Source organism: Chanos chanos, chromosome 1, assembly GCF_902362185.1.
Source record: "Chanos chanos chromosome 1, fChaCha1.1, whole genome shotgun sequence".
NCBI lineage: Eukaryota > Metazoa > Chordata > Actinopteri > Gonorynchiformes > Chanidae > Chanos > Chanos chanos.
The window spans coordinates 54,227,563-54,253,793 of record NC_044495.1 but is presented as its reverse complement, the minus strand read 5'-3'; the positions used below and the strand labels follow the sequence as shown (position 1 = coordinate 54,253,793).

The window sequence follows — 26,231 nt, the reverse complement described above, 5'->3', positions numbered from 1 at the left end:
GTGAAGAACAGTGAAAAGATGCTGACTGAGGGTAACCAGTGTGGGCACATGAGCTGACGAAGCTCACACATACCAGCACAGGGACAGCACTACGCAACATGACAGAGGGGTTACAGAAAGAATGTGAGTCTTAAGTGCAAAAATCCACCCTAAATATAACCGCCTTGAGAAGAGAAGAGAAGAGAAGAGAAGAGAAGAGAAGAGAAGAGAAGAGAAGAGGAGAGGAGATGAGAGGAGAGGAGAGGAGAGGAGAGGAGAGAAGAGAAGAGGGGAAAAAGAGAAGAGAAGAGGAGAGAAGAGAAGAGAAGAGAAGAGAAGAGAAGAGAAGAGAAGAGAAGAGAAGAGTGAGGTCAGGAGTGAGGTCACCATGGAAACACAGTCCTGCTGCACATTAGCAGCCTAAGCATGTTTCCCCACACTCCCCATGTTCAGGGTGGTTCCACCGAATGCTCCCCTCACATCTTGGCACAGAGTGAAATGCCATAGGTAAGGATGGAAAAGAAATGAATAACAAATAGTTCTGGCTTCCATTCCTGCCCTCTATGCCTTCTTCAGGCATTCCTTTAGTAATTTTCTTTAAACATTCAAGTAACTTATACTATGTTTAACACTGCAACCTCTCTCTCTCTCTCTCTCTCTCGCTCAAACACACACACACACACACACACACACACACTCTTCCAGAAAAACAATAATTTCTCTGTTCGTGTCACCAGGTTGCTTATGCAACAGGACCTTCAAAACTTTGCTCTCACACCCTTTGTCTCTATATCTAAGATTTTGTTCCACCAAAGTCATAGACATTTGTTATCAGTTATAAGTCAGATCTGATGCCTGGACGTATTTGTTCTGTACTCGCTCTCTCACAGAGCGTTCACTGATGTCGCGTTCTATGCAGTTATCTGTGTTTGTTCTAACGGTTTCGTGAGAGATACACTCTGCAGAATTTGTAACAGTAGTACGCAAAACCAGTAACGACTAAAAGTACATTTAAAAAGGATTCAATCAAATATATCAAAATCTTTCCATGTTTTGGAAACGAAAACCAAACCAAACGAGTTCCATAGACGTGCCAATCTAACATGAAGATACAGTAGAGAATAACAAGCATTGTTACCACCACAAGCGAAACAGGAGCATAGCCTAATACTTTCGTGTAAACAGAAATCAACCTATTGCCTTAAAGATGGAACTGCCAACCTCAAATAATGAAAAAGTCCAAGAATAATGAGACATGTCGAATCTACTTCGTCAAGACATATGCATTACAAAAAAACTACCCACAGACCTAAGTGTCTTACCTCGTGAACAAGCAGGTAAACGAGTGTATGTGAAATCCGTGTCGACACACGAGTATCCGCAACAATGATCGCTAATGTGGTTGTCTTATACCAGTTTGCATGGTATTTATTGTGTCCCGGGTCTTCCGCCGAAGGGGGAGGTCGGAAATTAATCGGGCGGTCCCGGTCGGTGATGCCGAATTCTGGGCGGAGAAAATACTGTCCCAGGACACGATAGACAGAGTGGCAAGGCGAAGAGGTAAACGGATCCGATAGGATGCGTATGTAGGGGCAAATAAGTGAGGTCATTTAAAATGATGTAATCAATAAAATGCATCAGATTTACGCACTTCTCAAGAGAGACGCATTGACCACCCCCCTCAGTTTTCTTCGATTTCTTACCAACTTTTCTGAAAATGACCACGATGAAAACCTCAAATCTGAAGTTCCCCTGATTACATCGAGGGGTTTGTACTGATAAGAAGCAAAGCGTTCCATTTTACTTAAGCAGGGAGAGCGTTTTTTTTCAGTGGCGCTGGAGGCAAAATGAGTAACCATCAGTCTTACACACAAGACGGTTTGATTATTTCCCTATTTCTTAGTGTAGTAGGCTATCTGTCCATAGAACCGTCTGTCACATACATTAACTCAAAGGCTCAAAGTTTTGGACGTTTGAAAGCTGGAAGTTGTACAATCGTGAATATGTCTTCTGTACCTCCCTGTAAACCGATAATGTACTTAATGGCTTATTCCTCATTAATATGCTGGCTCCTCGTGTGGTGGCAAAGTGCGTGTGCGTGAGTGCGCATGTGTGGACATGTCGAAGTAACACCATTTCAATTCCTGAAACGGCACTAGTCGGCACTGAACCATCAACCCACTTTGTTCCACACAACTGCACACTCACTCAACCCGTCTCCCCAATTTTTTTTTTCAACAAGAAGAGAAAAATATGACAGTAAAGAATAAACTCTGCCACCCTTTGGGTTATTCTTAGAGCAATGTTGACTGGCAGGGGAGGTTCTGGGAGTATCCAGGGTCTGGCGTGAGCAGGGTGGGGAGCTAATGAGGCCTGTCTCCTTTAGGGAATCTCGCAGCCAAGTCCATCTGTGTATGATTATAGAGCCATGATACCAAACAGTTGAATGCTGATACGTTCCTGACTGAGTAACTGACTGACTAACTGAACGAACAAATGACTGACTGACTGACTGACTGACTGACTGACTGACTGGCTGACTGACCAACTGACTGAATGAATGAATGAATGAATGAATGAAATCTGACATACCTATGTCTTTTATCATTCTCCAACCAATTGCTGTTAAAATGCGAGTTATGGAATGTGGCAGAAAAACTGGAAAACTTAACAGCTTATTATAACACCTTCAGTTGTCTGATTACTAAGCCAGTTCCCATTCCATTGTACAGTTGTAACACAGATAGCTGGCCCAGTAACCAAAAAGTTGTGGGTTCCAACTCAAAACATGCCAACACACTGCTGTTGTGTCATTGAGTTAAGCACTTAACCTCAAGCTTTCTCCAAAAGTGTGTCCATCGGGATAAGTGTGTCAACGAAATGAAGAAAACACTGAAAATTGTGACAACTAAATCAACTGCAGAGAACTGACTTTCTAGACATAGAGTCAACCTAGTCCAGGACAAAAAAAAAAAAAAAGTGCTGTGGTTTAATTGACGTCTGGAGGACCTTCGGCGATTAGCGTTACTGACGGAGTTTCGTGATTAATTACCAACTGTCAGCAGACTTGCTCTGTTCTGTTATACCCTCACACATCCTATATGACATGTTTCTCAGTTTGACTCAAACTGATATGCTGCCAAGCTGATTAGATTTAATAAAAACAAGATACTGCGGTTATGCTGTGAGTTTTGACTCACATTCTGAGGGTGCTGGCGTCACCGTATTAAGCCGAAGAAGATTCAAGCCTCAAGCATTTAATCAATGGATGAAGTTACTGTAAAGAATATTGTGGTCAGTACTTCTCTGGTAAACCTTAAACGACCTCTGTCTCAGTCCCTGAGGGATTTGTCTGCACTGCCCTTCACATACACTAGTGTCCCAAAAGACATATACTTCTGAGAAATGACTGTTCACTGTCACTGTTGTTTCTACTCTCCAATCTTCTCTTCATTGCTATCCCTGTCTAGTCCGCTTAGTTTTACTGTGACTGATCTCACATCAAATCTTTTCTTTGCACCAATTCTATACATCATTCTGTATGTACATTTGTTTGTCTATTTGGACACACTATTGTGTTACTCTCATCAATGCCATCATACGCTCATCAGTGCCATCATATTCTCATCAATGCCATCATACACTCATCAGTGCCATCATATTCTCATCAATGCCATCATACGCTCATCAGTGTCGTCATAGGACTTCACTGCACTTTGTTCTCAACTCTACACTCTTCACTCTTCATGCTCAAATTGAGTTCATTGTCCATTAAATTACATTAGAGCCATTGCCCGGACAGCAGCATTTCTGTTTAATTTACTGTTGACGCAGAAGTTTCCTCTATTTCTGAGATTTCCTCAAAAAAAAAAAAAATCCCATTAAGGTTAGAAATAGAATTGTTTGTACTTGTACCAGCATCAACAAGATGTAAGATAAGCAACAATGGGAAAACCCATGTTTCTTTCTTTCTTTCTTTTTTTTTTCAATGTTTCCATTAATGTAGTGCTCATTCCGTGACTATAGGACTGTTCATGTTTGATGATTCAAACATGAATGGTCCTATAGGTCATTACAGAACATGTCACGGTTTGATCCTATGTTATACTGATCCCATGTTATTAAACAGCATCAAGTGCTGCACACGCTAACAGGAAACTGGAAGGTAAACACAACTGGAGCAAACAGGGGAGGTTTGGTCTAGCGTCACACTATCACTGTCATAGTCACTTAAATTACTGCTTCAACTGACCATAGTGACGCATTCAAATTTTCACGTAGGGATGCCTTTCTTATTTACATCAAACGTGTGCTTAGCAATTTGGAAACAGCCGTAGCTCTAGCGGTAGCGTTAAACTTCTCAGAAGTGGAGGGTGTGGGTTGTAAATATGTGGTCATTTTACATGTGGTCATTTTATGCATGGATATGTTTGGCATCTGCTTGTGCAACTGACTACTTGAGGCTTTATTAATCACATGAGTGATTATATATTTTTCCACGAGAGATGGGGAAAACACAAAAACTCTTGTGGTTCATTCACGTTGGGATGTCCTTACAAAGTGTAGTTAACGAAAGGCCGTGAAATGTTACGTGATGAGCTGGTATTAGGTTTAGGTGTCCTTTGCATGCTGAAGGGCAGTGTCTAGGTTTCTGTTTTCTAATACATTACATGTAAACCCTCAGTTCCCCGACTCTGTGTCACCTATCCCTATTTTTCTCTGACAATTCTAAGATCCCACAAACTAGGCGAGAAAGTCAGAAACACAACACCCAAACAAACTAACAGGTCAATTCAAGACTTGTTTCATGAACGGAATATTACCAATCACTATCTAATTACCGCCATAATGCAAAAGGAGGGAGAACTGACCGCCTATAAATAATTAAAAAAAAACATCTGAAATTTGTGAATGGTCTTTAATGAGCCTATAAAGGTTTGTTAGTCTTTCTTTCCTTTTTAGCTGTCAAATTAAACTGTGTGTGTGTGTGTGTGTGTGTGTGTGCGCGCGCGCGCGCCCGCGCGCGGGGGGGGGGGGGGGGGGGGCTGTATGTATTTAACAAACTATCTGGGCAGGGGATTCGTATTACAAAGGAACCAAGAAAATGAACAGTGTTGTGTAACCACCTTTGTCATCAGTAAATTAGATAATCGATTCTTGCTATCATAAATCATAAAATAAGAGAAAAAGAAATTCCAAATACAGGCAAAGCACTTAAGGTTTGTAGCTAACAAGGCAGTGCATTTTGCCAACAGGTGAGACATATTAGCTTTAAAATAACGCGAAATCAACCAAATGTCAACAAAGTATAGTATCCAGCGACTGTAACCATTTCATTTAGACTGTTCACGGTCTTTCGCAACCATACCTTAGCTACCCAGTGTCTAATAAATCGTCCTCGTATGCCCAGTATGATTTACATATATATAAAAAAGTAGCCACTGTCGGCATTGTGCAAATGCTCACTGGTGCGTGCGCGCGCACTCGGCGCTATGACTAAAGTTTCGGGAAGTCAGATGGTTTCAGGAAGTTAGGGCAAATTTGACACAAGCTAAACAGTGCCTTTGATTCTGTTGCTGAAAATAATACGATATACAAAAATTACAGTTTCATTATCGCTATAGTAACCTGAGAAGGTCCAAAAACGACTGGATCGTTTTATTGATTAGGCTGATAAATTGATTAAAGGCGTCAACGTTCCCGCGGTGAAAACAACAGCCATACGGTAAAGGTAATACTGATGTACTGCCTATCACATCCACAGTTGTACGTAGTACATGGCCTGTTTTAGCATTTTCCCACGTTGTATGAATTTACTCACAGTTTCTTTTAAGAGGGTTTTTAGCGGTTTACTTCCTTATACGTGTCTTTGGATAAGATATGTGAAGTGGAAATATAGTAAAATGGGAGATTTCAGCTACCTGACTTCAGCTGAACTAGCCTACGTGAAGCATACCTCGTAGTAATAGTGGCAAGATACGTTTTTTTAAAAAAAAAAAGTCACTTCAGACCATTTTATTGTTTTCTAAAATACGACCATGAATCAGCCACTATTTTTATTCATGTGTAGATTTTACTTCCTCCCCAAAAAGAAAATTCAAGGACGTAACTCGTGGCCAAAAGCTTGGCTCGTGATGTTTGTGTTTTGATCTCATACTAAAGGGTAATTAAGCGACAGTCAACTATATCGACGTAGACTTCACATCACACGTGTCCGTTAAAACATTTATAACGCATTTATAACGGAAATATAGGACGAAATCATTTTAACAATACAGCGATATAACACATAAACAACACCCACATGCCAAAAATACGTAAACTATATTGTTTATTTTCAGAGAATGTGGACCGCCAAACAAATAATGATACAAGAACACTTACATACATTGTGCTAAATCAGTATTAACGATAACAGGGCATTCACTGTTTGACAATGCGGCAGAAATCACACAATTATGAAACAAAGCTGTTACCGGCACGGGTTTCACTACATTCATCGTTATGTTTATAGTAATTAAAAAAGTGTTGTTTAGAACACATCCAGCAGCACTTTGCAGGTTTGGTGAAATATTATAAAAACAGTAATTGAAAAATTTGTGGTATGTTGTTACGGGCCTTGTAATTAGTGACAGCATGTAATGATGCTGTACTGAAATGCTATAGATGTGTGTGTGGAGTCTCTCATTTTATTTGTGTCCCAGGACTGTGGGGTGAGGGCTAGTGATGAGCCGTGCACCCCCGATGCAGCCCCAGAACTGTGGACCCTGGGAACTGAAGGAACGTCTGGGAACCGGTGGGTTTGGCAATGTCACACGCTGGCAGAACAAGGTAAAACTCTGCACAGATACACACACGCGCGCACACACACACACACACACACACACATTTCACAGAGATTCACACACCCCAAAACTAAGAGTACACTCAAACGTTACACATCTAATAGATTTGGTCATTTCTGAAAAAACACGCGCCATTCATTTCCCACTCCTTTAGTTCCTGTTCGCAAGGATGAGATAAAAATAGAAATGGGATTGGTACAAATTCCCACAGGTAATGCCCACATGTCAGTGTTTTAACAATGAGTTTATACTGAATCCAGCAAAGAGTTCAGGAAATCCAATCACCTTGTGGGAAGTGGTAATAAATGCAGCTTGCTTCATCCCACGACTCCACCCTGCCCTCCCTGAGTGACCTCACCCCCAGTCACTGCATGGCACCACTTGACAGGTGCACACTCATATAAAGACAGCGAATTGCATATGTTTACAAATGGAATGTTCTGGAACACGCAGTAAGCTTCTCTGATGCTCACTGAAGCATGTGATTCTGATCAAGCCGCTTTCGCTGTGAAATTTCGTACCGATACGCAGAAGTTTGCCTCAGACAATGTGGATGAGCTGTTTCCGCTCAAACACAGGATGCGGTGGGAAATGCATTTAGGAGAACAAACAGAGCCCGTCCCACTGAGATGATGTCATTTCCACTTAGAAATCATGAGACCAGATGCACAGTTGACACAGCTTGGAAGGCAGAGGGCTGATCATTTTGGATAAAGGCCAACAAAAGTGTGCCCCTGTGATGCTTAATTCATCTGTAAAGTTGTCATTCACTGACCAGACCCCCCCCCCCCCCCCCCCCCCCCCCAGGGATGATGTCAGTACGGTCACATCCTCCAAGTGTCCGTGCTCCTGTGCCCTCACTCTCGAAGTCTCTCTCTCTCTCTCTCTCTCCCTCTCCCTTTTTCTCACGTATGACTCACTGTCCAGGTTGCTCACACTCTCTCGGGCTGTATTTCCTTGTTTCTCTTCCTCACACTTCACCAATCACTCAGTCCGCCGCTGTTCAGGCCATTGTTCACAGCTCAGAGCGTTCACCATGACCCTCACTGCCCACGGTCACAGCACAGGATATGACATAGAGGAAGTGACAAAAGGAAAGGTGTGAGGCTAAAAAAAAAAATGGATTTCTTTTGATTTCCTCTCTGAATAACCTAGAACATCAAAAATCACAAATTCAGAGTATCGCCCCCCTATTGCACAGATATGATCTTGGCTACTGGAAGTTACAGCTATCCTATGTGGCTATTCTTATGTAACACTTCTGTTATTATCCTGTTCAGACAGTTTCATAAACTATAAAGCTTTTATATGACTTGCTTATTATTCTGAGCACTATTTTAGGTTTGTGTGTGTGTGTGTGTGTGTGTGTGTGTGTGTGTATTTGCGTAGGAAACGGAGGAGCAGATTGCCATAAAGCAGTGTCGTCAGGAGCTCAGCGCCAGGAACAAAGAACGATGGTGCCTGGAGATTCAGATCATGAAAAGGTGAGAATGTTCCGGAAACCCTTCCACATCAGAGTTATCTGTCCCCACCAGAAATCAGTGCACCCTCTGTAATGTCATCATCTCTTCCCTGAAACTGGTCAATCTTCAGCGACGCCCTTTCTCGCATTAGTCATTTTTTTATCGCTCCGTATTTCATATTGCAACACGCAACACTCGAGTTCGATCTAGCGACTTATCTAAGCAATTACATTTTTTGAAACTTACAGATGAACTCAGTTCTTCAAGAGCTGAATGAGTGTCCTGCTCTTTGATTTGAATTTCTCTTACAATGGCCCCCAGCTACAGCATACGAGCGAGAATATGTCTTTTTCTTCCCAAGTATGATTATGTGTGCAATTAGATCGTCTTTTTCAAAAGCAGTTTAAAAGCGTAGTGGCGTGTACACACTTGTTGTCGCGGTCAGTGTTGGTCATTTTCCATCCAGTGCCCACTTAAGAGGAGAATAAATCTACCCATGTCTACCACCTACACATAGATGTCTCTCTTTGTCCCTCTAAAATCTTCCGTTGTTTTTGAGTTGTTTTTCTGAATTCTATTTTTTGTTCTTTCTTTTTTCTTTTTCTTTTTTTTTTGGCCACAATGGTGTAGTATAAAAACAGAGAGGAGTAGCTTTGCTATTCCACATCATTAAAACTGACTTAACATCACAGAAAGAGAGATCAGTCAAATCCGAACATTTCCCATTTTGTCCATGGGTCTGTCTTTTTGTGTGGTTCAGAACTCTATCACATTGTCTCCAGGCTATGGTTAATTGGAGAGCAAAAGTGTCTTTGGTTTTGTCTGAGTATTTGCCTCACATTTTCTTGGTTTTTAGCCGGGGCAGTGTGGGTATCTGGATTTTATTTGAGTTAAGGGACATACAATAACTTACTTCAACTCATCTCAATCAGTCTTGTGAATGTATTTCAGTTTACATGTCGAACGACTTGAAATTCAGCGAGTAATATGTGTGTGTGTGTGTGTGTGTATGTGTATACATGTGTGTATGTGCATGTGTGTGTGTGTGTGTGTTTGTTGTATACTTTGGTCAAAGGGAAAGGGTAAGGGTATAATAGGAGTGTGAACATTTTGGGGAGACAGGGTGGATTGCTATTTGCTTTTAGGTTGCAATTTATTGCCGTCTGCTACAAGACTTGGTTTTAGCCACAGACCTGCACACACACCCTCTTTTAGAACGCAGCCAACGGAGCCAAGCCGCAACACTTGCTCACACACACATACACACACACACACACACCTACACATGCGCACGCTCACACATCAAGCAAGCCGACAGACTCCAGCGCAATTCCTCTGAAGGCTTGCCAACCGTCCAGCAAGACGGAGTTACACTCATCCGTTGGACTTTAAAACATGTTATTTAAAAAAAAAAAGAAAAACACACAAACTCAATCCATGACCAAAATGACTAATGACATTGTTTTGGTTAATGTCTCTTTTGTAATAAAGAAAACAGGCATTCGCAATAAGGGGAATCTTCTCTCTGTACCCAACAGAAATAAACCCTCTACTTGAACTCAACTTTTTGCTCGTTACCAAGTCCATTTAAACATCAGTCATCCGTATGGAGACTATACAGTCCCGAAATTTGTGTCTTACTAAGAGACTGCCATGGCAACAAGTCAAAGTAAGGTTGTTGACTTGGTAACACTTACTGACACTGTAGTCAAAACAGGCAGTGACTGATCACCAAATCATGACAAACTGACATTTCATCTTAGGAAGTAACACTGGTGAGTGACCACGGACATCTGAGCAATTTTCACAGTAATATTAATGATACAAGAAATGAGACCCCCCCCCCCCCCTCTTGAATCAGAGATTTACTAGTAGGTTCTCAAAACATACTGAGTTAAGTCTAAATTCTTCTCACACTTAGAAAACGTCTGAAATGTTCCGGAATGAACCGCAAATGACAACGCATACTGCTTTTTTTTAAGGAGTTACGTGGACGTTGACATTTCCCTTGTCTCTACCATTACACTGACGTAGACTAAAAAAAAACCCCGTCATGTGGAATATTGCCATATCAGCTCTCAGAATTCCACGTTATCCCGACTGTCCAGACAGAAAAGACACATTATCGTTGGCGTCGTAACAAACAACACAGAGTTGCTCTAATTCCCCCCGTTGCACAATCTGGAAAGGGAAGGGGACGCGCGTTCAGTGATGTCAATGTCGGACTCGGACATCCAGAACGCGACGTGACTTCAAATTTATGGAAAATGGACAGTTTAATTACTGCTGACCTGTTGGCGGTTTACAAGACTGTTATTTCAGGGATCACACTTAATTATGTTGAAATAATCTGTCGTTCAGAAAATAAGAGGCGTTTATTTTTCTTTTGATACATGGTGTACATGGTGTTTATTGTTGGGTTCTCCTCCTGTTAGACTGGAGTTCATTTGGGTTTTATATTTCTCTTTGCCCTGGCTGACTTTTATTGGAGGTGAATCTCGGGCCAGGCCTGATGGTGTTCTGTTTCGATGAGAAACATGTTTTAGTTTCGGTGTTATGCCATTAGAGCAAAGGGAGGCCTCTGAGATAAGTGCAATAAGTTCTCTTTTTACTGGGGGTTTTTACAGATGAGTCTAAATGTATGAGCATGCTTGTCTTTGTGTGTGTGTGTGTGTCTGTGTGTGTGTTTTGAACTTTAATTATATGAAAGTTTTATAATTGCAAAATGAAAATTGTGATTTCTCCCCCCCCTCTCTCTCTGTCTCTGTCTGTGTCTCTCTCTCTTTCTCTCTCTCTCTCTCCCTGTCTAATACACTCTCACTCTCTCTCTCTCTCCCTCTCTCTATCTCTGTCTGTGTTTCTCTCTCTTTCTCACTCTCTCTCTCTCTCTCTCTCTCTCTCAGGTTGGAGCATGTGAATGTGGTGGCGGCGAGAGAGGTGCCTGAAGAGTTACAGAGATTGGCCACAAACGACCTTCCACTGCTCGCCATGGAGTACTGCCAGGGAGGAGACCTCCGCAAGGTGTGTGTGTGCGTGTGTGTGTGTGTGTGTGTGTGTGCGCGCGCGGGCATGTTTGTGTGTGTGTGTGTGTGTGTGAACGCGTTTGGGAGTGTATGTAACTGTTTGTATATCTCTGTAGTATCTAAATCAGTTGGAAAACTGCTGTGGAATGAGGGAAGGCTCTATTCTGATCCTGCTCAAAGACATATGTGAGTACAAACACACACACACACACACGCACACATACACACGCGCACACACACACACACACACAGACACACACAAACACACACACACACACATGCATGCATGCAGACACACACACACCAGATCAACTCATACCATAAATAATAATAATATTTTAATGTGGTTGTGAATTGTAGTTTCTGAATACATTTGGTTACATTCTCTGGCTTGGGGTTTGCTTTTGGGTGGGTAGGGGTTTACATAAAAGGGAGGTGGAAGGGGGTGGGGGGGCGGGGGAGTCCCAGCCGAGCCACACTTTCAGCTGTGGCCGGGAGTTGAAGGGAACGGAACTGGCAGTGTGGCTTTGGTGGAGTGTGTTGGCCAAGGTTATTCCAATTCCTCTCTCAGTACTGGCCTTGATGAAATACAGACACTTTGACAGGGTTAGAAAGAGCAGGCAGACTTAAGGGAAAAGTACTGCAACCCCACCCCCCCACCCCCCCACCCCCCCCCTCATCCCCCCAGACTTGTCACTGTGCTTTACAATACTACACAATTCTGTGCAAACCTCACTCAGGTCAGCTTGTCTGCCAACTGAGGGACAGCCTCAGGAGATGGTGGGTGACAGGGGGATTCAAAATTAGACACGAAAAACAAAAAAAAAAACAAAAGGGAAAAAATGGGTCAAATATGATTAACATATGTGTTTTCACATCTGTTCCCATTAAATGGACTCGAAAACAACATTTTCAAATCTGACCCAGATCTGAGGTAAAAGAGTACTGGAGAGTATGAATCAGCTGTATATTCTGACCTTAACAGACTCACACACACACACACATACACACACAGACACGCATACACACATATGCACTTTCTCTGTCATAAACTCACTTTCAGTAGTCAGAAGTATTCAGACAATAACGTGACGGTTTCTCCTCTGTGGCTCCGTCGACCACAGAGCAGAGACGATGACAATGAACTTCCTGCAGAGCGGAGGATGAGGGTGTGGCAAAACGGCTCTCGCGGGCCGTAACCTTAAAACTCACGCGCGCGTTCACGTTCACATGCGCGCGCTAGGTGACATCAGCCGTGACCCCTTTGCCCACGACCGTGAATCACCAGCGCAACCCCACGCAGATGCTTCTTTGGAAAATGGGCAGATCACCACGTGCACACAAACACGGGCAATAATTACAAGCACTTGGGTGACGTTTAGCAGTAATTGCATTACACGTCGTAACTGTGATATTTGAGGTGACAGCAGAGGAGACGCTTTCTGACGTACTTATGAACGGATACTTGCTGTTTTTATGAGGCATGTTGGGCAGCGAGACATCCGAAAGAATGCCTTCGACTGCCTTTGTAGTTCTCTCTGTTTCCTGTAGTGACCTCACCGCGTGGGAGTTTTGCCACTCTCTTTTGCAGTGTGTGTGTGTGTGTGCGTGTGCGTGTGCGTGTGTGTGCGCGTGTTTGTGTTTGTGTCTGCGTGTGTTGTTCGGGAGGATGGTTTCTTTATCGGATCTCTTTATCAGACACAGCTAATGTAAACGGTCGTCATGAATGGGAGTGAACAGTATCATTTTTTTTTTTTTTTTAAAAAGAGAAACAGCGGCAGACCGGGGGAGGGCTTACCGTAACGTCCTCCTTTCCGTCGATTTCCGTCCAAGTCGTTTCTATTTTTGACTCACCTTTCTTTGGATCTAAGGAAAAGGAAACAGCGTTCGCTTACGCGAGACAAAGAAAGTGTAGGTGCTGGTGTGAAATATGAATCGTGCTATTGATGGATTATTGATCTGAAAATGGTGTGTCCCGTAAACGTCTTAACAGTGCGAGTTCCCGTAAAGTCACACTCATACAGAAACCATCTTAAGTTATCTATTAGACACAGTGACATTAGTCAGTGGCTCTATGTCTCTCTCTCTCTGACTGTCTTTCTTAATCTCTATCTCTGTCTCTCTCTGTATCTGTCTTTCCCTATCTCTCTTTCTCTCTGTCTGTCTTTCTGTATCTCTCTCTTCCAGCCTCAGCACTGACTTACCTCCACAAGAAAAGAATCATCCACAGAGACCTCAAACCGGAGAATATAGTCCTTCAGCAGGGAGAGAAAAGAGTGAGTATGGAGAAAAATGGAGTGTGTTTGTGTGTGCGTGTGTGTGGCACATGGACATACTTATACATATATATATATATATATATGTGTGTGTGTTCATGAGTTTCTCTCTCTCTCTCTCTCTCTCTCTCTCTCCCCCAGCTGATCCATAAAATCATTGATCTGGGTTATGCTAAGGAACTGGACCAGAGTAGTCTATGTACATCCTTTGTAGGGACCCTTCAGTACCTGGTGAGCGTGATAGTGTCTGTGTGTCTTTTCTTTATGCAGCTGTTTATTTACTTTCGTGCTAAATCTCTCTCTCTCTCTCTCTCTCTCTCTCTCTCTCTCATATCATCTGTCTCTCCCAGGCACCAGAGTTGCTGGAACAAAGGAAATACACAGTAACAGTGGATTACTGGAGTTTTGGAACACTGGTTTTCGAATGTATCACTGGGTTTCGACCTTTCCTGCCTACCTGGCAACCCGTACCATGGTACCACCAATATCTCCCTTTCCAATCATGCTCACTGGCTCTAGTCCAGTCTGGTCTCTGCCCCCTTATGGCTCCGAGATTTTAGTATCAGCCATGTGTTACGTTACCTCAGAATTTTCTAGCTGGGTGGAACTAATTAATCTTATACGAATTTCGCTCAGTAAGAAATTTGTGGAGGTCATTTGTCGAACTCTTTCCACACAGAACATTCTGTTGCCTCTTGTTTTTCTGTAAATCACGAGAAATGAAACATTTTCTGTTTATTCCCTGTGTTGAGATGCTGAACTAAATATCGAACACATTTCTCAACAGTGGAAATGTTATGCTGATTTAGCTGCTTTTTTTTTTTTTTTGCCTTTTTAAGAAACAGATAAATGTTATGTAGCTGTAGTTTTTAAGTTTTAGGAAGGAACCTCTAGTCTGTTCCATACAGTTCAGTTACAGCCGTAACTGACCGTGAATCCATTAATCAACCGTAAATCCATGTTGCATTTAGCTTTTTGAATGATGCTCAGGCAATCTATAGTAAGTGGAGTGTTCATAAGACCACTTTTGGGGTTTTTTTTGGCATTTATTCGGTCGTTTTTCTTTCAGGAACAGGAAACAGCAAGTTAACCAAACTGATATGTTTTTGCTACCCTCAGGTCCTTGAAGTTTCAATGAAGGCATTGTTCCAGAAAATGTCCTGCTAGGTTCTCTCTAGAGCAAGAAACTTAGATGTATTTATTTATTTTATTTTATCTTTTTTTTTTTTTTTTTTGTGAAATGAAACACAGGCAGGCCTCCCCCACCCTGCTGAGATAAACGTCATGCGGGAATGTATAAACACGTTTGAAAAACCTCCATTGTCTTATTGTCATTCTTGGACAAAATTTTAGCCCCGACAATAACCCTGCCTAAATCATTCCATTATGTTTTATTGTTATTCTTCAGAATGGACGATAAGCTGAGCGCGATAAGCTGTGATCCAGTCAGCTATATAAGCTTACTTTTCATCGAATACTTTTGTTATTGAAACCTTTTATAACCCCCTGAGTGGAAAAGTAGAATAACAGGAAAATGACCCTTCTGTCAGTGTGACCGTGTATGGGTACACGAATGTTCGAACTGCTGCGTGTGTCGTGCATGTGTGTTCAGTTGCGTGTTTTAAAGTTCTTTCTTCAGCTAAGACAGCAGGATGTTTTTAAAAGCTCAAAAAGAATCAGCCTCTTGAAAATACTGAAACAGATTTTTTCCCCTCTCTCTCTCTCTCTCTCTCTCTCTCTCTCTCTCTCTCTCTCTCTCAGGCATAGTAAGTTGAAAATGAAGCATGAGGATGACATTGTGGTTTATGAAGATTTGACAGGAGAAGTGCACTTCTCTAAGTATTTACCCCAGCCAAATAACCTCAACAAGTAAGCGCTCCTTAGCTAGGCTACAGTCAGTTAGGCTTCACTTAGCTAGGCTACATTCAGTTAGACTACACTTAACTAGGCTACATTCTGCCCTTCTCATTTCTCTGATACAATTTCCATTTCAGCTTAAGTGTCTACCAGCTATGCCAGCCACATGAAACAAATACCTCAAAAAAGTCATTTTTACGCATTATCCTTATTAATGAACTTTTATCTCAGACTCTTAGCAAGCAAGCTGGAAGGCTGGCTCCAACTCATGCTCCGATGGTCTCCGCAAGAGAGGGGCAGACACTCTCAGAGATGGAAGGAGGCCCAGGGTGAGGGAGATGACAAAGACTGTCAGCAGAAGGGTAAGGAGGGACAGGATGGAGGAAAAGACTCGCAAAGCGCATCAAGGGATTGTTTTGACGACCTGGAACGCATCCTTGAGCTAAAGGTGATCCCCGGCCGCCGCTTCCCTAGAGGTGTGGTTAAATATAAAAGACGTTCAGCCCGTTGTGAACGTCTAAATATTCTCTCTCTCTCTCTCTCTCTGTCTGGCTCTAGTTGGTCCATGTGTTGAACATGAGCACAGCTGAGACGCTAACATACTCAGTGGAGCCTGGGGAGGCGGTCTCCGCGCTGCAGGTGCGAATCGCGTCTGACACCAAAATCTCCCCAACCAATCAGGAGCTGCTGCTGGAGGCAGGTCTGGCATTGGAGCCGCACAACGACGTGATGCAGTGTGCCGTGGACTACAGTGTAAGTGGTCTCAGAGAGAGAAGAGATTTTAGAGAGAGAAACGACAGTTTAATTAAGCAAGTTAAAAAAAAAAAAAAAACTGGGAGGGGATGTCACAAAATGTTAAGAAACTGATAGCGTAATAATCCTTTTATTTGCAGAATGTCATTAGCTCCACAAACAGAATTCTGCGTGAAAACAGAAAATGAAACATCCAGTATGTATGTAATCTTTGGCTGATTCTCTTTTCTCCTCTCTCTCTCTGTGTTCTTCAGCTGGTTGACGGTCGGATGACTGACACACCACTGGTCTTCCTGTTTGATCGCTCTTGTACCAACTACGAACCCCAGTTCACTCCCCGTCAGCTTCCTGAAAACATCCGATTCGTGCGTGAGTACACCCTCGGAGACCTTTCCATCCCTACCTTCCTGCATCTGTCCTGCATCTGCCTAACGCTTTCTACTTATCTGCAGATCTGACTCAGAATGTTCACATCACCTAGTTGAAAACCTCTGTTTTATTCCCCCGTTGATCATTTAGAGACGGACCCTAAGCGCATGTTGCCCTACAGCCCACTGAGGCGAACTTGGGGCCAGGCGTGGCATACCATACGAGCCCTTAAAGAGGACTGGCAGAAACTGCAGCAAGGACAGAAAGCGGCAATGTGAGATGAACATAAACACGCAAACACATCGTGATAAAGTCTGTAAACGGAAATCTAAAGAACAAGAAGCGGTCATGTGACCCTTGTCTTTGTCTCCGGCAGCATGAGTCTGCTGAGGCATAACGGCTCGTTGTCCAAGCAGAAAAACGAGATGGTTTCCATGCATCAGAGACTCAAAGCCACGCTGGAGTTCTTCATCACCAGTCTACACATAGACATGGATAAATATCAGGAACAGAGAGCCACAGGAATAGGTAGAACATGCTCTGTAAACACACACACACACACACACACTCGAGCACATAACACAAACAGACACACATAGGAACACAGACAGACACACACATACGCAGGCACACACACACACACGCACACAGACACACACACAACACAAACACATACACACACTCACACACTCGAGCACATAACACAAACAGACACACACATACACAGGCACACACACACACACACACACAACACAAACACACACACACACTCACACACTCGAGCACATAACACAAACAGACACACATAGGAACACAGACAGACACACACATACACAGGCACACACACACACACACACACACAACACAAACACATACACACACTCACACACTCGAGCACATAACACACACACACGCACACACACACAGACAGACACACGCATACACAGGCACACACACACAACACAAACACACTCACACACTCTCACATGCACATATACAGAGACACACACATTTGCAATAATGTGTAACAATGCTGTTGCCAAGTAGTTATCTTGTAATTATAACATAACTGTTATGTTGATATGATTGTAATGTAGCTGTATTTGTTACAGCCTCTGAGAAACTTCTGAGTGTGTGGAAAGAGATGGAGCAGACAGCCCATAACTGTGGACAGGTAACTATGACATGTCAAGGAGACGTCATCCGGGGAAACCCTGTCACTCTGTGTGGTTTATTATTCTCTTGAGTCATTCGAATGACAGAAACTATCAGGATGAGGCAGTCGCAAGGTTGAAAGGTCACTAGGGAACTATAACATGACTAAAAATGATCTGGCCTTTAAGAGAGAGGGAAAGAAGTTTACAGTGTAATTAGTCACACGTATCCAGTCTATGCCGGCTTTTTTACTTGTGTGGATGCATTACGAGAGAGTAAATACGGCCATGCATCCAGACCATAAAATAAATTGCCGTTTTAGAACGACAATATGTAACTGTGAGAAAAACTTAATGTGTTATTCACCTGACACCCATAAGCTCTTTTGTGTGGATTTGTATGTTTATTTGTATAGATTCTTATGCGTAGATTCTTCTATTGGCTATGTGAGCAGTTTTCCTAAAGTTGTTAAAGTTGTGTGTGTGTGTGTGTGTGTGTGTGTGTGTGTGTGTGTGTGTGTGTGTGTGTGTGTGTCTGTGTGTGTGCATGCCTGCGTGTGTGTGTGTGTCTGTGTGTGTGTGTGTGTGTCTGTGTGTGTGTGTGTGATCTCAGACAGAAGATGTGAACAGGTTAGAGGAGGAGATGATGACACTGCAGACTGATATAGTGGACATACAGAGACAGCCATGGAGGAGTGGAGAGTTAGAGTCTGTGTGAGTACACACATACACACACACACACACACACACACACATACACAGACATACAAACACTCACTCACACACTCACACACACGCACACACAATACACACACACTCCCACACAGACACACATACACAGACACACACACATACACAGACACACAAACACTCTCTCTCTCTCACACCGGACAACTGAAAATGCTCTCCAGTATTTAAGGTCACATGTAGCAATCTTGTTTGTTTTTCTCAGGGAAGGGAAGGCCATGGAATTGTTCCGCAAACTGAGAGAGAAACCCAGAGGTGGGAGAACTCATTAATTCATTTTTTTTTTCACATTGTTCTTGCACTACTTTCAACTCACTCCTTTCAATTTTCTCACAGTGTTGTCAACAACTAAACTCATAATATTGCAAATGTTCTGGGCTAAATCGATGAGAGTCAGAGGAGGGCATAGAAATTTGCATTTAGAGTGTGTTTAGTCAGAGAACAGCCTGCTCTAAATTAATTGAAAGGCATATTTTTTTCAAAGTCATTGAGCTGTTAACGCAGTGTGCGGCGAGAAATAACCGCGTAAGCAGTTCTCAGAAGAGACAATGAGGTGGAAACTATATGGCAAATTTCCTTTGGAAAGAATTCTCTCGTTTCACAGTTTTTATTCTTTCTTCCCCTAACTTGCTTCCTCTCACTTATTTACCCCTTCACTCTCTCTCTCTCTCTTTCTCTCTCTCTCTCTCTCTCTCTGACTTTACAGATCAGCGTTGCATGGGAGATTGTCAGGAAGTTGTCAGGCTGGTAGTTCAAGCTATTCAGTGCTACGAGAAGAAACTACGTGAATTCTACACACACCTAAGGTCTGTATGTGTGTTTCCTTTATTATTCATCTTTATTTATTGCTATTTATCTTATTTATTATTTAAAAGCCAGTTGCACAGTTGTAACCCACCCTCTACGTGGGCCAGTCTCGGGCCTGCTTTTGTGTCCTGCGAGCTGATTGGACAGGAGCAATAGAAAGATGCCGGATGCTGACCTCCTATTGGTCGGCAGTGATAACTGTGTATTGCATGTGATCAGTTCTTTCTCTCTCTCTGACTCCTGGCCTCTCTGTGGCTGTATGTGGGCACAGTAAGACAATGGTGTGTCGTCAGAGGGTGATGGAGCTCTTGCCACGGGTGGAGGAGGTGGTACGTAGCATGGCTGAGAGTGAGCAGTCCCTCATCAAATTACAGGAGAAAAGACAGAGGGAGCTTTGGAACCTGCTCAAAGTGGCTTGTGTAAGTGAGACACCCACACACACAAACACACACACACACATACACCGTACATGCATATTCAGAGCAAACTTAGATAATCTTGTAAGAGTCATTATAGCACGTACTAATATGTTTATGCGTAGCCTACCGTAAATTCCCAAATTGGGGTGCCACCTGTTTGGGCGAATATAGGCCGGTCCCAAATACACACCAGGTAAAAACAAAACAAACAAAAAAACAAAAACAAACGAAAAAAACCCCCCATAAATTACATAAAGGCTCAGGTGGTAAATTCATCCTGTTCCCACAGCATTATTTACATCAGTTCAACAACATACGGTGATTATGCTCACCTCGCTGTTGAAACACCATACTGATAGTGTTCTAACTCACATGGATTTTGGTCACTGTAGGACCATGTGTGTTAATGGCCCATTGTCAGTATTCAGGGACATCACTGCCAAAATATCCCTCCCATTTCCTATGCATTATTTCATTATTTCTATGAGTTATTTCATATAACGCCACGTCTTAACGGTACTTGGAAAAAGTCACGGAAGGGAAAAAATGTCTGATTTTAGATGGCGTCGGTACGGTAGGGACATGTCGGCCGGTGAGCTGAAAACAGAGGAACAAATTTTACCCTTAAACCTGTCATTATTTCAGCCTGTTCCCATTTCTCCTCCTTGATTAACAATAAAAAAATAATTTTCAGAAGAATCAACACAAGTTGACGTAAATATAGTAAATGATTACCAGTTTCATTTTGTGATAGAATTGCTGTTCTTTGCAAACTATGGCATTATTTGCTATATCCACAGATGGTTTTAATCTGTCGATAATTGTGTTCTTCGTTCTCTCTCCAAATTCAGGTAATATTGGTACATTAAAATGATCTGCCAATATTCTGCAGTTTGAATGCTCATGAAACATCCGCTTTTGGGCGGTCTGTGTGCTAAAGTTTATTCTGCATTGCACACAAGCTGATGCAATATACAGATATGTATATTGCATCAGCTTACTTAAACAACCTCACATTGCAGTTTTCACAATAGCACGCAAACTTAAAACAATCTGTGCTGTTTCATCTGCGTTATGATCTTGCATTAAATGCAATGCATTAAATAATGGCCTGTCTCTAATAACAGCCTGTCTCATAAAAAGGCCTGGTTCTTTCTTTAGTTGGGGTAAATAAAGGCCCGGCCACTATTTGAGAATTTATGGTATTAATATGTGTCTGTCTGTATACTGCATACTGTTCAATGTAAAGAGGGGATGCGTGTGTGTGTGTGTGTGTTTGGAACAGAGCAAAGTGCGCAGTCCAGTGAGTGGGAGCCCAGATGGAGGGCGGACCCCTCCTTCTTCTGCCCACCCGCTACTGCCTCAGAGAGCCCCCCAGCCTGGCAGCCTGCAAGTCATTCACCAGCTGTGAGTTTACTCTATATGTGTGTGTGTGTGTGTGTGTGTGTACAGCTATCCTTGTGAGTTTGAGTTTTGGACCTTGGGAGTGAGGATGTTTTGGTAAAGTGAGGACCTTTTCGCTGGTGCTCACTTCTTCAAAGGGCTGTTTGAAGGTTAAGACTTGGTTTTAGTTTTCAGGTTAGAATCAGATTTAGGTTTAGGTAGTGTGACCACACGTCCTCTTTTTCCCGGACGTGTCCTCTTTTTCGGACCTAGAAAATGCGTCCAGCAGAGATTTCTAAATTGCCAACACTGTCTAGGATTTAGCCACAGTCGGCGTTCATTGCATTTGTGCATTTGCATTGCTCTGACCTTTTTCTTTAGGTCCCGCCCTCTCGTATGCCACCAATGGACGGTCGGTGTACACTATCAAACATTGGTTAAACTGCATCTCATTCATTACTGTTAACACCACAGCAACATTGCATTGTCAACCATCAGCCGTACATGCGCAACCACAGGAACCAAAAATGACATATGACCCCCCCCCCCCTCCCCCCCCCATCCTCTTTTTTTAAAAACCAAAATATGGTCACCCTAAAGAGGGTAAGGGTTAGGATTAGGCATTTAGTTGTGATGGCTGAGGTTAGGGTAAGGGGCTAGGGAATGCATTATGTCAGTGAGTGTCCTCACAAAGTTAGAAGTACAAGTATATGTGTGTGTGTGTGTGCGCGTGCGCATGTGTGTGTGCATATGTGTACACACATGTTTTTTGTTTAAATGACTGTCAGTGTTTGAGTAATATTTTCACATTTTTATGTGTTCTGTATACGTGTGTGTGTGTGTGTGTGTGTAGTGACGAATCTCTTATGGTAATTGAAGAAAGCAGGACATTTGAGAGTCGACTTCAGAGCCTGATGAGGGAAACCATTGAGGAAACAGAAAGCAGCTTGGAGGTAAATACACACACACACACGCTCACACACACACGCATACACACCACACACACACGCACACATAACCTCACACGCACTCACACATATGTGTGTGTGTGTGTGTGTATATATATATACACACACGCGCATACCCTCACACGCAAATATATATATATATTTATATATATGTGAGTGTATGTGTGTGTGTGTGTGTGTGTGTGTGTGTGTGTATATATATATATATATATATAGTATGGGACAGGGGGTCTTGCATCAATGAAAAGATTGTGCAACTATAATGGGGTTGGTCTCAGCACATAGAGTAAAGCACAAAATTAATGATATGATATTATATGGTCCTACGTTATGCAATGATGAAGTATGGATGATACCGGTGATATTTTAACGTTATTGCTACCAACATTCTACAGTACCCCAAGATAGAAAGTTCAGTCAATAAAGTGTTCTTATTGTGTTTAGATATAGAGGCTGGGTTTTTTTTCTGTAAATTTGGTGAAACTTGGTCATCATTAGTAAGCATCCTTGAGAAATCTGTCCACAACTCACAACTGTTGCATGTTTATTTCCTCACAGCAACAGTTGGGAAAGAATATTTGCACTTCCAAACAATTCATTTACCATTTACCGTTTTGTGCTGTCGCCATCCTTCCTCTTGTTTACCAAGGGCTCTAACTGGAAACTGAGCGCACGCGAGATCTAGCATCACGGGATTAACGAGTAGGCCTACTCGACGTTAATGTAGAAACTCAAGAATTGATGTACAGAGGACTCTGTACAACCCCTAATTTATTTATTTATTTATTTATTTATTTATTTATTTGCATGAGGGTTTCTGTTCGCCTGTAATTACCGGTTGTTGCCTGGTAAACAAATTAAAAACTTGCCGGTCAAAATGTCCGGTAATAATGCTCATACAACATAGATATAACGAAGGCAATCCCTAAACAAGACATTTGTCAGCCTTGCAAGCTGCAGAGACACAATGGACACGTTTGAATTCAAGTCGGTAGCGGAGGACTTTGCCACAGTGAGAAAAGGGAGAAAATAAAGTGTTACCTGGTAGCCAGTAGGTTACATTTGATGCCATGTACACCTAGTCTTTTTGGTAGCCTATAGGTTACATTTGATGCCATGTAGGCCTAGCCTTATTTTTAAACAGGCTGCAGATGTTACAGGTTACAGATGTTTCTAGTGGTGGACAGTTCAGTTCAGTTTAGTGAACCGATGCCTTCGAACAGTCGGAGAAACTGACTCGGGTTTTCGGGGTTCAGATTCTTTTGCACTTCCGGTCAGACGCAAAAGGCCGTGTATAAATCTAATGTTGATAAAATAATTACTAAAACCTTGCATAATGTCAGGAAAGCTATTTATTTCTTCTTTGCTAACATTCCCTTTATATTTACATTCAAAATGGTGAAGTAAATCAATCGATAAATGTGCATAGCCTAAAACATGTCAGTTTAACATCATACAATTACGTACATGTCCTTTCTTTCGAACAAACAGTGCTATTGTTTAATTGTTGTAAACAAACAAACAAACAAACAAAAAAAAAAACTAGTGGGGTGGTGTTGTGCGGAAGGTGTTTTGCATCAATGAAGACTGTGCAGCTATGATGGGGTTGGTCTCAGCACATAGAGCAAAGCATAAAAGTAATGATATGATATGGAGATGACACTTGATTTTACGTTTATTGTTACCAGCATTCTACAGTAGTCCAAGATAGAAAGTTCAGTCAATAAAGTGGGATTTTTCTTATTGTGTTTAGATATAGAAGCTGGGGGGGGTTTTTTGGGGTTTTTTTTGTAAATTTGGTGAAACTTGGTCATCATTAGTAAGCGTCCTTGAGAAATCCGTCCTCAGCTCACAATTGTTGCATGTTTATTTCATCATAAAAACAGTTGGGAAAGAATATTTGCACTTCCAAACAATTCATTTACCATTTACCGTTTTGTGCTGTCGCCATCCTTCCTCTTGTTTACCAAGGGCTCTAACTGGAAACCGAGCGCGCGCGAGATTAACGAGTAGGCCTACTCGACGTTAATGTAGAAACTCAAGAATTGATGTATCTGCTCGAGAACGCAAATGCTGAAGGACTCCTAATGTATATGAAATTACTGGTTTTCGCCTGGTAAAATGTATAAAAAACCTATAAATTAAAAACTTGCCGGTCAAAATGTCCGGTAATAATGCTCATACAGACGTAGCTGTGACGAAGGCAATCTTTAAACAGGACATTTGTGTTTTGACAGCAAAACAGCCTTGCAAGCTGCAAAGACACATTGGATACGTTTGAATTCAAGTTGGCAGCAGAGGACTTTGCCGCAATGTAAAAAAGGAGAAAATAAAAGCGTTACCTGGTAGCCTACAATCGTCATTGTTCATTAACTAGTCAAAGTCCTTTGAGGTTGTTGTCACTACTTTCATCGACCTAGGTGTACATTATATCCGTTTCTCAATACGGAGTAGGCTACATCAAGTACGAACTCCCGTTCTTGGGAGTTCGGGCTTTGTGTGAAATGCATTCTGGGAAAGTTGACTACTCAAGTCCTCACAAGTCACCTCCCGATTGCATCCTTGATAAAAATCCACGAATCAAGGACACATCCGGGTATTTGATCTGTACTTTGCTAGATGCGAACTTTGAATTGGAACAGTACTTAGGCCGTGACTGATGATGTTTCACAAGTCCATGAGAACGCAAGTACAGAGAAGAACGCATATTGAGAAACGGCTTATATTTGCGTTTTTAACATAGACTGTTATTGAAACGGTGAAATAAATTCTTTCCAGACACTGGACCGGTAAGAGAAAATCCTAGCGGAAACCCTGATATGTACACAAACATGTGCATCTATTAATTATTCTCATTTCTCTCTCTCTCTCTCTCTCTCTAATCCTCTTTCAGATGATGAGGGAATGGCAATGGTTAAGTGGATCTCAGAGTCTTTAGTGTTGGTACACCAAAGACCTTGTGTGTGAGAATAAATGTGAGTGTGAGTGTGTGTGTGAGTGTGTCTCACCTGGTGGCAGCCTGCGGTGGATCACTGAGGTGCGTGTCTGTCAACTTTGGTACTCTGCTGCCATCAAGTGGAGGGGAGGAGGCATTTCATTTTCATTGAACAGCAGCTCAGTTTTGAACTTTTTAGTTTTTTCATTCACTTTATCGGTGTTCGATTGTCATTACTTCTCATTTTGTCTGTTTTATCCTGGGACCCTCTTGAGCACTACATCACTCTTTGTGCATGTGTGCGTGCATGCGCGCGTGTGTGCGTGAGTGTGTTTGAGGTGAGGCCACACAAAGCTGACATGTTTTCTTTTTTGTCCACTTTTTTCCCCATTTTATATTCATTGTCAGTCTCTGCTACCTCTGTTCACATGCAATCACTGGGGGAGCTGAAATGTATTTTTTTTATAGTACCAGGTCTTCATCAAGAAGTGTCAGTAGAAGTGAGGTTTTTGACATCTCCTCAGGACAGATCTTATCATGTAGCAATACACACACACATACACACACATGTTAAGAATCTTACATTTTTTTTCATTATTGCATTTTGTGGTTAAATGGATATAGTGTTTCATGGAGACATTGGAAATGATTAATCCATAAAGACTTTACATTACCATCCTCACATCCCCTTACACAAGCTTCATTCCCCTGTAAATTTATTTCCATGGTGATTTTATGAATGGTGTTCTTTGTGAAATACCACATACATTCACAAATTTCACGCTGCTTACATATTCTGTTACCATAGTGATTACGGCGTGACACCCTGGTGGTTTTGCTCCTCAGTGAGTAAAGTGGCTTGGGAGTTACTGCCTGTGTTGCCTCTGACCTGGGAGCAGAAACCAGTAGGTCAATACCTGACGTGACAGCCAATGAGCATTTGATGTGCTGCAAAATGTTGTACATATGATTATATCATTACCAGGGGATGACAAAAAAATTGTCATACTGTTATTATAGACACTGAAATTTTTATCTTAATATAATTGTATACTATAGTTATTGTCTCCCCTGTTGTCTTGAAAACTGAAAAATACAAATGCAGTTTAGGTACTCTCTAGAGATATGATGTTTTATATGTATGTACACTTAGAATGTGCTTTCCTGTATCTGAATTATCTGTAACATGTTTTTTTAATACATGTTTTCTTTCGCAAAGACCCAGTTTTTCTCATTGTCCCGATCTGAAACAC

The 26,231-nt window shown here is 42.1% G+C and overlaps 2 protein-coding genes across 2 annotated transcripts in view; one reads left to right on the top strand and one right to left on the bottom strand.

Moving 5' to 3' along the window:
* The window catches only part of plat (plasminogen activator, tissue), a 12,228-nt gene extending 10,867 nt beyond the window's left edge, over positions 1–1,361 (bottom strand). The window contains exon 1 of the mRNA XM_030780497.1: positions 1,302–1,361. The gene's annotated coding sequence lies outside the window, so the exon portion shown is untranslated. The remainder of the gene's footprint in view (positions 1–1,301) is intronic.
* Positions 1,362–5,587: 4,226 nt separating this feature from the next.
* Positions 5,588–25,210, top strand: ikbkb (inhibitor of nuclear factor kappa B kinase subunit beta). The gene is made up of 22 exons (XM_030773521.1): positions 5,588–5,710; positions 6,684–6,810; positions 8,214–8,308; positions 11,191–11,308; positions 11,427–11,496; positions 13,498–13,586; positions 13,728–13,817; positions 13,937–14,061; positions 15,348–15,455; positions 15,675–15,891; positions 16,002–16,196; positions 16,451–16,565; positions 16,716–16,839; positions 16,942–17,093; positions 17,678–17,739; positions 18,333–18,433; positions 18,672–18,721; positions 19,173–19,272; positions 19,545–19,692; positions 20,978–21,099; positions 21,929–22,028; positions 24,937–25,210. The coding sequence occupies exons 2-22, from the start codon at positions 6,706–6,708 to the stop codon at positions 24,979–24,981; spliced, it is 2,331 nt and encodes a 776-aa protein (XP_030629381.1). The 5' UTR covers positions 5,588–5,710; positions 6,684–6,705; the 3' UTR covers positions 24,982–25,210.
* Positions 25,211–26,231: the final 1,021 nt, after the last annotated feature.